This window comes from Prenolepis imparis, unplaced genomic scaffold (genome assembly GCF_030444845.1).
Source record: "Prenolepis imparis isolate NDT839.2.m4 unplaced genomic scaffold, iyPreImpa1.0 SCAF_2, whole genome shotgun sequence".
NCBI classification, from domain to species: Eukaryota; Metazoa; Arthropoda; class Insecta; order Hymenoptera; family Formicidae; genus Prenolepis; species Prenolepis imparis.
The window spans coordinates 14,057,196-14,069,804 of record NW_028141160.1 but is presented as its reverse complement, the minus strand read 5'-3'; the positions used below and the strand labels follow the sequence as shown (position 1 = coordinate 14,069,804).

Genomic DNA, 12,609 nt, shown 5'->3' with positions numbered 1-12,609 from the left:
TCCAGCTTAATTGATTAATTATTTTATATTGTCGATATGTGACACATCTAAGTATTTCTACAATTAAAATAAAAGACATGAAATTATTTTAATTATTTTAATTCTTATTTGGGTAAGAATTAAAGCATTTCTATTAAGAATTTAATTCCAACTTGATTATATAATTATTCCATATATACTATAGTGGTCTATCATCTGAATATTTTCATAATTAATATAATTGATCTGGGATCAACCTAAACATTTTAATTTCTTAATTGGGAAAGAATTAAAGCCTTTTCATTAAGAATTTAACTCCAGCTTAATTATTTAATTATTTCATATTTTCGATATGTGACACATCTGAATATTATCATAATTAAAATAATTGATTTAGAATGAAACGTGTATCGTATCTATATACCATAGCAATAATTAACCGGTATATATAACAGACGAAATCTCTCTCTCTCTTTTCTTAATCTTTAATAGAAGTCAAACTGGCTAGATGTAATTAAAATGAATTACAATAAATATGACCAGAATCAACGAAAGGTAAATTCAATATCGAAGATTCGATAAGTTACGCAAGATAGATGATATATACTAATCAGAAGACAGGAGATAGAAAATTTATAGAAGAATAATAATGCATTATTTATTAAGTGTAAATTAATTTGTACTGACAAAGTAAAAAAATCCCCTGTTTTCTTAAATTTTTATTTTGTTATTTTTATGTACTATTTGTAGTCTATTGTTATTTTATCTCTAATATAACATATCTTTATTTTATCTCTCATCAGTGTTGGATACAGTATCTAGATACATTTTGTGTATTTGAGCCTGTATCTGAGATATATCCGAATTGCAGTAAAACATAATATCTGAATTGTTTTTCTCAGATACATTTTTAGATACATTTTCATATATTTCTTTGAATTGACTAATTGTTTAAAATTTTAAAAGATCAAGACCACGTAGAAACAGCTGACAGTGCTATCGTTATTCTTTATTTGTCAGACAAGTAAAAAATTATTGCATCAATATATAGCATGTTTTCCTCATATGAAACATTTGTTTTTAAGTTTAAAGTTTAACACAATTATATATCGTCATCAACACCGGTTGAGCGATTATTTAGCATTGGTGATCAAGTTTTAGTATTACGGAGAAATAGTTTGAGTGACGATATCTTCGAGACATTTTTAATGAGTTAAAACTAACAAATAAAGTCGTAAACAAAAAATATAATTAAATAAAAGATTTATTCAGTATATTTTGTGCATATTTATCGTTATTATGATAAAATATAATTTAAAAGTACCTGATATGTATCTGAGATATTTTTAAAGTATCTGAGTACCTGTATCTATATACATTTTAATTTGTGTATCTGTATCTATATCGAGATTCATTTTAAATGTATCTTATCCATCACTGTTTCTCATATATCATATATATCTCTGCATACCACTTATTGTAAATGTCTATCACAAAAAATCTATCACAAAGAATAATAATCATAAAAAATTATATCTTTATTGCACACAAGCTACTTTGTACGAATAAATATTACTCAGCAAGTTAGCGCGAAACAGCTTGCAAAAATGTAGACAAATTTTCATCAGGTTTTAAATGCAGAAGTCGACAAGTATGGTCCCATAAATCCTTGGCCTTCTGATCATCTCTTGCTCTCCAATATGGTCTGGTCACGCGACATTCTCTATTAAAAACAAAATATGAGTAACACCATATATAATTTTGTTAAAAATAGATTTTAGAAAAAAAAAGAAAAAAGAAATCACAGAAAAAAAAGTTTATCACGTTTGTGTATTGTTATAATTTGCAAAAGAGATTTCAAATATAGTTTTATGTATAATTGTTTATGTATAATGTTTTTATATACTGTTTCCTCTTACGCATAATAAAGACCGGTCTCACCAGCCACTTTTTCATCAACCGCACAATGTATAGTCGTTTGCGCTCCTTGCACCGGATTTTTGATGAATGGTCGCATAATATACTCGAAGAAGAATCTCGCGCCCGGAATTATCGTTCTATTAAAGTGTCGGCCTAATTCAGTTCTTATGACGCCGGGATGTAAGGAGTATACATTTATTCCACTAATTTCTGCTTCTGGAAATCAAAATATCTTTAATAAGACCAATATGTATCTTTTTTATAAGAAAAATGTCATCTTGACATAATATTACAAATAAGATAACTTTATCATATCAATAGTATAAATATAGTATTAATTTTTAAATAATTTGTTATTTAAACGCAAGTAATTGCTATTTTAATTCTTTTACAATAGATGTATGTTTGTACTTTATTCTTTTACCTTTTAATCGACGTGCAAGTTCCTTAGTAAAAAGTATGTTTGATAATTTGCTTTGCGCATACGCCTTCAATGGACCGTATGATCTTTCTAAATTCATATCATTGAAATGTATTTTACCAACTGCAATAATAAAAGCTTTAGATATAATATGAAATTATTACCTGATGTATATTAATTCATATAATATTAGCTGAAATAAGAAATAAAAAATGGGAACCATGAAAGATATTAAATTTTTTAAATAATATAATACTGTTTCTCTTATTTCTTATATCTTATTTTTCTCTTTCTCACTTTTACGTACAAACATGACCAACCGATGACACGTTAACTATTCTGCAATCATTCGCTTCTGATTGCATTTTTGGCAATAGTAATAGTGTTAAGAGGAAGTGTCCAAGATAATTCGATTGCAGCTGCAACTCGAACCCATCTTCAGTTCTTTTATGCGGACACATCATTACACCAGCATTATTTATCAATATATGAATAGCTGATTCAATCGTCAATAATTTTGTAGCGCATTCTCTTATACTGTTTAAGCTGCAGAGATCCAATGGATATATTACGAGGTCACCTAGTTTACCTCTGTACTGTTCACTATCTGTGCTGCATATTAATAAATTATGTAAGTATTTATTATCCTTTTTAAAAAAGGCATGCAAAGAATCTCAAATATATTGCAGTCATTATTATTTCTTTTCCGCTGTCTCGTTTGCTATTGCGTGTTATATTCGTAGCATTGAGCGGCTGTCATCGCGAAAGTTAACAGTTTGACAGTTTGTTCAAAATAAAATTAAATAAAATCATTAAATAAAATCAGATAATAGCGCGCGCTTGTGTTGTCTAGTGAATAATAAATTATGTAATGAATTACGTTAGATGAATTACATTAATGAATTACAATAGACGATGTTTATAATTATAAATATTTTTTCTGCTTTTTTGTAGAAGAGTTGCCAAGAAATGTATATCTTTTTACTTCTCACTGTGCCATATAAATATCTTAAATAGCGAATATAGTTAATATTTATATATAGATTGTTGAATGTAATTAAAAATTTTTTAAACTTGGAATTAAAAATAATGTTAAAGAAAGAAACAATCTCATTATAAGAAACTTTCATTACAGTAAAACGTGCAATTTTTGAAGATAACAAAATATATTAACAATAATATTGAATAAATAGATAAAAAACTTGAAAGAAAGAGCATATTTTTCACATCTTTAAAAACAAATACAAAAGAAAATTTTATATAATATTTATCATTATTATATAATATATAATATTTATTTTATATAATATTTATCATTACTTAAAAAAAGTAGAAAATGACAATAAAATATATATTTAAATATCTAATATTGTAATATACATAATTAGAATCAGATTACCTTTAAGTATTTCAATATACAATAATTTTCATTCTATGCAGTGTTAACACATAACAAATTAAAAAACAAAATCAATCAAACTGCAAAAGTACATAAGTAGACGTTTTATAAATGCTTAGGTTCGACTTTAAAGGGCTAAATATTTGTAAAAGCCAGCATTTTATAAAAGATATAAGTATTAATCTATAAGACTTGTTGAAAAAAATTGTCAAAATACATATCTTTCACGATGACAACTGTTCACGTTATGAAGTATGCATATGCAAACTGTCAGGATTTTACTTTTACCTTTTTAAAGGAAAGTTGTCCATAATAGTAAAAATAACTAAAATGCTTGTAGGATTATTGAATATCTGCTATAAAATTTGAAATATATTATAAATATACTACAAATAATTTTATAAATGTTAATTTCACACATATTTTTCCTTTTCATTTTCTTTAGAATTGATTTGTATCAAAAAATACAAATACAAACTTACAATTATGAGTACAACTTCATTTATACATATATTTCCCTATTTATATATGTATTACCTCGAAAGTGGAATATTTTTTTTAATATCTTCAACTGCATTTTTTGCTTTCTCCACATTCCGACAGGCCAAAATCACTTTCGCGCCTAAATGCAAATATTGTTTTTATACAATTATATTATTTATTCATATTGTACATCATATTGCTGACACATTAAAATAATAATAAATATAATAATTATACACTACGCAAAATAGTTAGAGGAGCGCTTTAAAACTTGCACATTTTACCGATTTTTAAGAAGCCATATCTTAGCTTAGGGAGACCGTAGGACAATATTTCTAGGCGCGTTTGAACGGATAAACCCTCGACTTTAAGGTGAGTAAGGTTGCATTGTCCGCCACATCGAACTATTTTTCTTGTGAGATCCAAATTAGTGAAAAAAATCTGGAAACTTCACGATTTTGTAGCCGTCTGCGTCTATGGAAAAAGGAGGTATGGGACCAAAAATGCCCCCACAATGGCTTTGAGAGTAGGAAACTTCTTCTTTAAAATAACACAAGAAACATTGCTCTGTCGTACCTATAGGAGCTGATCGAGTCTCATAGTCACTTCTGTATTTTGCAAGATTTTTTGTAATACCACCGGTATTCACGTTATCCGATGTACATCACGAGGAAGTTGTTCGGTCGAATTTTACACATCATGTGTATAATATATGTGTGCATCAATGTTAAGTGTGATGGGTGTGTATGGTGACTTGCGTGAAATCGAACGTTTCTTGTTCTTAACATATGTAAATCAAATTTTGTTAAATACTTGAAGAGTTATTAAAATTTAAATAACTTTTAATAATTATATATGTATATATTCCGTATATATTCCGTACGAGTTTTTTAATTCATTGAATGATCAATCGCATGATGTGCAAATACAACAAAGTGTATAGTCACCTCTATATTTTGCAAGATTTTTTGTAATGCCACCGGCATTTCTGTTATCCGATGTATATCACAAAAAAAGTTGTTCGGTCGGATTTTGCATATCATGGACGAGTTTTTTAATTTATCGAATGATCAATTGCATAATGCGCAAATATAGCAAAGTGCATAGTAACCTCTGTATTTTGCAAGTAATGCAAAATAGCAAAAATGCTACCACATTGGCTTTGAAGTAGGAAACTTCCTGTTTAAAATAACACAAGAAACATTGCTCTGTCGTACCTATAGGAGCTGATCGAGTCTCATAGTCACTTCTGTATTTTGCAAGATTTTTTGTAATACCACCGGTATTCACGTTATCCGATGTACATCACGAGGAAGTTGTTCGGTCGAATTTTACACATCATGTGTATAATATATGTGTGCATCAATGTTAAGTGTGATGGGTGTGTATGGTGACTTGCGTGAAATCGAACGTTTCTTGTTCTTAACATATGTAAATCAAATTTTGTTAAATACTTGAAGAGTTATTAAAATTTAAATAACTTTTAATAATTATATATGTATATATTCCGTATATATTCCGTACGAGTTTTTTAATTCATTGAATGATCAATCGCATGATGTGCAAATACAACAAAGTGTATAGTCACCTCTATATTTTGCAAGATTTTTTGTAATGCCACCGGCATTCTGTTATCCGATGTATATCACAAAAAAAGTTGTTCGGTCGGATTTTGCATATCATGGACGAGTTTTTTAATTTATCGAATGATCAATTGCATAATGCGCAAATATAGCAAAGTGCATAGTAACCTCTGTATTTTGCAAGTAATGCAAAATAGCAAAAATGCTACCACATTGGCTTTGAAGTAGGAAACTTCCTGTTTAAAATAACACAAGAAACATTGCTCTGTCGTACCTATAGGAGCTGATCGGGTCTCATAGTCACTTCTGTATTTTGCAAGATTTTTTGTAATACCACCGGTATTCACGTTATCCGATGTACATCACGAGGAAGTTGTTCGGTCGAATTTTACACATCATGTGTATAATATATGTGTGCATCAATGTTAAGTGTGATGGGTGTGTATGGTGACTTGCGTGAAATCGAACGTTTCTTGTTCTTAACATATGTAAATCAAATTTTGTTAAATACTTGAAGAGTTATTAAAATTTAAATAACTTTTAATAATTATATATGTATATATTCCGCATATATTCCGTACGAGGTTTTTAATTCATCGAATGATCAATCGCATGATGCGCAAATACAGCAAAGTGCAGTCACCTCTGTAAAAAATTTATTCAAAGTTTCCTACTTCAAAGGCAATGTGGTGGCATTTTTGGTCCCATCCCTCCTTTTTCCACAGACAGTTATAAAATCATGAAATTTCCAGACTTCTTTCACAAACTTTCTTATTCATGTCCGGAACAAGTTTTGCTTATTCTGATTTTCGAATATATATGTTCTTTCAAAATTACGAAACCATGACACAAAAATTATTGATGAGATACGGACGAATGTTCATACATCTTTCCTATAAACTTCAGTTAATTAGTAATGGATATCCGTTGCACTTTCATTTTTTGCAGTCAAAAATTGAATGACCGCCCGTATTTCGCAATTAGACATGCTAAAAAAATTGCTCCATAGTTGCAAGGAGCGACTTACAGCTGCGAAGTCGCTTCCGCACCAAATTGTACCAATGTTTTCAGCACATCCAAACAAAAATTTCTGAAGCTCCAAAGATCAATTTTATTTCTTTTTTTATTCTATTTAATTTTACAATTTTTTTTACTTTTGTTGTCTAATAAGCTGCAGTGACTGATCAAAAGCAATTCATCTCACAAATAGTATTATAACAAATCAATTTATCAGTTATAGTGAATATAAAGTATCTTTTTCATTTTTGTCAGGTGTTGAAATAGTAATATTAAGAAATCCATTTAATTAGATTATAGAAATTAAACAATAAATAAGATATACATATATATATGAATAGTACATAAAAATGAGTAGAACATATAGAATAATGTTTTTTCTTATATATGAAACTTAAAATTCTTGAGAAAAATAACTCATTGTTGCTAGATATATGTATAGTATTGAAATTAAAGTGACATACCTAACAATAAAACTTGAGTTATTTTTCTCAAATTTTAAGTCTTGTACAGAAAAATCTTTCCATATACATATATGTAAAACTTATTCCATACATTTCTATTTATCTATATGTAAGAAATCATAATTGTATTGTAATGAGTATGTAATAAGTTACATAATCTACATATCAAAAATATAAAAATTAGAAATCGATATTTACCTCTTCTGTAAAAATCTCTGGCAGTTTCCTTTCCAATTCCGGTATTTGCACCTGTTATCACTGCAATTTTATTATCAAGACGCGCTTTACTACTGCACGATTTATGGTAAATCCACATAATTTCTTTTTTTATAATTTCACTTTTACGCAGTCTTTGTATCTTGTCAAGTTTAGAACCAGTTAAATGGCAACCTGGCAATAAAAAGGCAACAGTGACAGACTGATGTTTATATAACAAATTTATATGAAAAGTGGGAGATGAGATGAAAGAAGAGGGAAAAATATAATATAGCTGTAACATTATACATTGTAGAGTCGCAGACTAAAAGGTTGTCCGCTGAATTATGAATTTTAGCAATTTTATTATCATTTATTTAATATATTAATATATTTAATAAGTCAACAATGTAGGCTCCCTGCATTGATAAATTACAAATTCAGAAGGAGGCTATATGGAGCCACGCGTAGGGTATATAGAGGAATTTCGGACAGGGGGCTCACTCTTACTCACACACTTATCCATCGCACGTTCACACGATCGTACGCGGACGCGTCCGACGCACGAGTGAAGAAGATATTCGGTTTGATGCTATTTATAAGGCGCCATACAATGGCTCATAACCTGTTATCGAAGTACAAACACAATGTGTGGAATTTATTTCTCTCCCTCTCTCTCTCTCCCTCTCCCTATCACTCTCTCTCTCCACTCTCTCTCACTCCCTCTCCATCCCCCTCTCTCTCCCTTTCATCCCCCCTCAGTCTCTCTCACAATAACCCTGTCCCCCTTTCCTCTCGCTTCAATCTTTCACAATCTCCTTCTCTCAAACATACAATGTATGGAAATTAACGTTACATGTAACGAGCCCCCTGTCGGAAATTCCTCACTATACACCCTACGCGTGGCTCCATATAGCCTCCTTTTGAATTTGTAATTAATATATTTGCCCCCTTATACATCTTGTACGTCTGCTCTGCTAGAAAATGCCGTATGCATTGGCGCTTATATACTTAAATAAAATCCGTATTTCGAAACTTATCATAGCAAAAGCGAAAAACCTTTTCGTCCGCAACTGTACGAATATGCACGATTATCATACAGATGTAGAAAATGTCAATGCAAATTTAAATTTCAAGTTCTTCTAGTTCTTAGCTGCATTAAAATATATTTTAAATACAAAAAATATAATTAGGAGAGACTGGAATAAAATGGTCACCTTAAGGCTCCTGGTACCTTGTCGACCATGTCGGAATCGTGACGTCAGAGGCGAGAAAACACACGTTAAAAATTTTTAGATGCCATTTCTTAATAATTTTAATTTTCATTATTTTAAAACGCGCCAAAAATTATTTGTTTACATATTTCAACAGTACATTGCCTGCACATTATGATGGTACCATGTCACCATACCAGCCTACAAACTTTTTGGTATAATATACGTAATATAATTGTGCGCCGTATGGGATCCGCGGCTTAAAAATTTTAATTTTCATGTATTTTAATACGCGCCAAAAATTATTCGTTTACATATTTCAACAGTACATTGCCAGCACAATATGATGGTACCATTACCATACCAGCCTACAAACTTTTTGGTATAATATACGTAATATAATTGTGCGCCGTATGCCATCCGCGGTTTAAAATTTTAATTTTCTATATTTTAAAGCAAGCCAAAAATTAATCGTATATACGTTTCAATAGTGTATTGTTTGCAGATTATTTTGGTACCATAAGCATACCAGCGTACTACCTTTTTGGTCTAATATACGTAATAAAATCCGCGGTTAAAATATTTTAATTTTTTATATTTTAAAGCGAGCCAAAAATTATTCGTTTACATATTTCAACAGTACATTGCCTGCTCAATATGATGGTACCATTGCGACCGACCACTGATCGCGGTCCGAATTAGTCAGTTTCAGCAGATGATCCAGTCCCAGGAACTTCCAGAGGATGAGCGGAACAACCAGATGGTACCTGCAATATAAAAAATGTATTCACTAGTATTAAGATAGAAAATAAGGACTTATTGTTTAATGTAAAAATAGAAAATCAAAACAAGCGTTGATTCTAGTTTGGCTAAGTTTATTTTGTATATTTAGTAACATGCGAAAATAGCGAGAGACGATTTTTCCATGAAAGAAAAGTTTTAGTTAACTTAAGAGTATTTTTATGTTAGAATTACATTTATTATTTCGGGTTAAACATAACGCAAAAGTAGCGTTGAGTTAAAAATAAATATAGAGAATTTATTTGAGAGACATAAGTCGAAATATTTTATTTTGTTAATTAAAATAATAATAATAATTGAGTTTTATTTATTTTGCCAAACGAAACTAGAAACACTATTCTAAAACATAAAAATCCAAAAAGCGAAATCGCGTGGCAGCTGATTGACAAGCGGTCAACGATCGGGATTGACGGATCGACACGAGACATTGACCGAACACTTCCAATGACAGTCTGAACGCATTCCAATCACTAACTTTCCTTGCGAATGAAATCGGGTCATGGATCGAGGAGAACGGTAAGAAGGAGGTACATGGCAGAAATAAGAATCATTGGATTTCTTAAGAGAGTTGAAAAGCAAAGACCTATCCGCGGCTTAAAAATTTTAATTTTCATGTATTTTAATACGCGCCAAAAATTATTCGTTTACATATTTCAACAGTACATTGCCAGCACATTATGATGATACCATCACCATACCAGCCTACAAACTTTTTGGTATAATATACGTAATATAATTGTGCGCCGTATGGGATCCGCGGTTTAAAATTTTAATTTTCTATATTTTAAAGCAAGCCAAAAATTAATCGTATATACGTTTCAATAGTGTATTGTTTGCAGATTATTTTGGTACCATAAGCATACCAGCGTACTACCTTTTTGGTCTAATATACGTAATATAAATCTGCGCCGTATAAAATCCGCGGTTAAAAAATTATAATTTTTTATATTTTAAAGCGAGCCAAAAATTATTCGTTTACATATTTCAACAGTACATTGCCTGCACATTATGATGGTACCATCACCATACCAGCCTACAAACTTTTTGATCTTATATACGTATCATAAATCCGCGCCGTATGGGGTCTGCGGCTTAATAATTTTAATTTTCTTTATTTTAAAACGTGCCAAAAATTAATCGTTTATATATTTCAACAGTACATTGCCTGCTCATTATGATGGTACCAAGAGCAAACGAGCCTACAGACTTTTTATGTAATATATGTATTATAAATTTGAGCCGTATATGGCATCTCCGGCGATAATATTTCCATTTTTAATATTATAAAACGAGCCAAAAATTATTCGTTTATATATTTCAACAATACATTGCCTGCACATTATAATGGTACCATCAGCATACCAGCCTACAAACTATTTGATAAAAATAGACTTTATGGAAGGGCATTGTATGTATTGTACATGTGTGCAACTGTATGAGATATGTTTTAAAAATGGCAGAACTTTTGAAATTTAGCTCGATCTTATTTATTTAATCGAAAATACGATTTTTTCGTAAAGAATAATTGTTAAGAAAATTTTCTATTTATTTTTATCTTATAAACTTTATGGAAGAGCATTGTACATGACTGCAACTTTACGAGAACTGTTATAGAGATAACAGAACTTTTGAAATTTAGCCCGATCTTATCTTTTTATTCGAAAATACGAGTTTCTCGTAAAAATTAATTGGTCAACAAATTTTCCATTTATTTTTATCACATAAACATTATGGAAGAGCATTGTATATTATTGTCACTGTACGAGAACTCTTTTAGAGATAGCAAAATTGTTGAAATTTAGCCAGCATCTCATCTTTTTATGCGAAAATACGATTTTTTCGTAAAAAATAGTTGTTAAAAAAATTTTCCATTAATTTTTATTACATAAACTTTATGGAAGAGCATTGTACATGATTGTTACTGTGCGAGAACTGTTTTAAAAATAGGAGAACTCTTGAAATTTTGCCTGATCTCATCCATTTAATCGAAAATACGATTTTTTCGTAAAGATTAATTGTTAAGAAAGTTTTCTATTTATTTTTATCACATAAACTTTATGGAAGAGCATTGTACATGATTGCCACTGTACGAGAACTGTTTTAGAGATAACAGAACTCTTGAAATTTAGCCTAATCTCAACTTTTTATTGGAAAATACGATTTTTTCGTAAAAAATAATTGTTAAAAAAATTTTCTATTCATTTTTATCAAGTAAACTTTATGGAAAGGCATTATATATGATTGCCACTGTGCGAAAACTGTTTTAGAAATAACAGAACTCTTGAAATTTAGCCTGATCTCATCTTTTTAATCAAAAATACGATTTTTTCGTAAAGAATAATTGTAGTCGACTGTAATCGAAAACTGTACTCAAAACTACTCAATCGCAAAATTAATAAACACGTATTCTTCAGATTTTAACAATTTACTCGCTAATTCCAATTATATACACAAAATCCCTTGATACACATATTTTTCGATACACTATTAATTTCTCGATGCACACAACTGTCAAAATATGCAATGACAGCCGCTCACGAAATAAGCGGAACGACAGAACCAATCGGCAACGCGGAAATGAGGCAACAATACATTTCGAGACTTTCAAGATGACTTCGATACATTCGAGAGGACTTCGAGACTTTCGAGAATCAATAACATGTCTTTTTTAAAGAGGGAAAGGAAAGGATAGGAAAATTGAAGAATATTTACTAACACAAATATTCTTCTAAATCTAAAAGAATCACAATTTCTTATTTAATTATGTATATTGATTAATACAATTAAAAATAGCAGAGAAGTAATAAATATATTTTATTGAGTCGAGTCTTGATTGTATAATCGATCATGGAAATCGTTATATTTTCATAATATTTGATTATTGATTTTTTTTCGACATCGCTCATTTCAGATAATCTATTCTTGTATTAAAGACTTCGAGTTTCTAAAAAGTTTAATATTGTTTCCGAAAAAAAGTCTTTTAAGAAAAGAAAGACAAATGCATACTTGCCTTTCATTATCATTATCGCATATTACCGTTATTTTTTTTTCTTTTTTGCAATATTTGATCATTGATTTTTTTCGACATCTTCAAAACTTAAGTGTAACATATAAAATTCTAAGAAAAGTTAAA

The 12,609-nt window shown here is 29.8% G+C and overlaps 1 protein-coding gene across 2 annotated transcripts; it reads right to left on the bottom strand.

Annotated features, from left to right (window-relative positions):
- Window positions 1-401: 401 nt before the first annotated feature.
- On the bottom strand, window positions 402-8,081 carry LOC145947703 (retinol dehydrogenase 12-like). Of its 2 annotated transcripts, XM_083057487.1 has the most exons (8): window positions 7,976-8,081; window positions 7,465-7,656; window positions 4,257-4,341; window positions 2,628-2,932; window positions 2,324-2,443; window positions 1,899-2,115; window positions 1,556-1,702; window positions 402-1,480 (listed from the first exon to the last, which is right to left on the bottom strand). In XM_083057487.1, the coding sequence occupies exons 2-7, from the start codon at window positions 7,580-7,582 to the stop codon at window positions 1,564-1,566; spliced, it is 984 nt and encodes a 327-aa protein (XP_082913613.1). In that variant the 5' UTR covers window positions 7,583-7,656; window positions 7,976-8,081; the 3' UTR covers window positions 402-1,480; window positions 1,556-1,563. The 2 variants fall into 2 exon arrangements, with proteins under 2 accessions (XP_082913613.1, XP_082913606.1); XM_083057480.1 differs by lacking the exon at window positions 402-1,480 and having other exon boundaries at window positions 1,497-1,702.
- Window positions 8,082-12,609: the final 4,528 nt, after the last annotated feature.

Coding starts and splice junctions, on each gene's coding strand:
- LOC145947703 (XM_083057487.1), bottom strand. CDS start 7,582: ATGTGGATTTACCATAAATCGTGCAGTAGTAAAGCGCGTCTTGATAAT. Junction 2,116..2,323: donor ACTTGCACGTCGATTAAAAG/GTAAAAGAATAA, acceptor TTTGATTTCCAG/AAGCAGAAATTAGTGGAATA. Junction 1,703..1,898: donor GAGACCGGTCTTTATTATGC/GTAAGAGGAAAC, acceptor TGTTTTTAATAG/AGAATGTCGCGTGACCAGAC.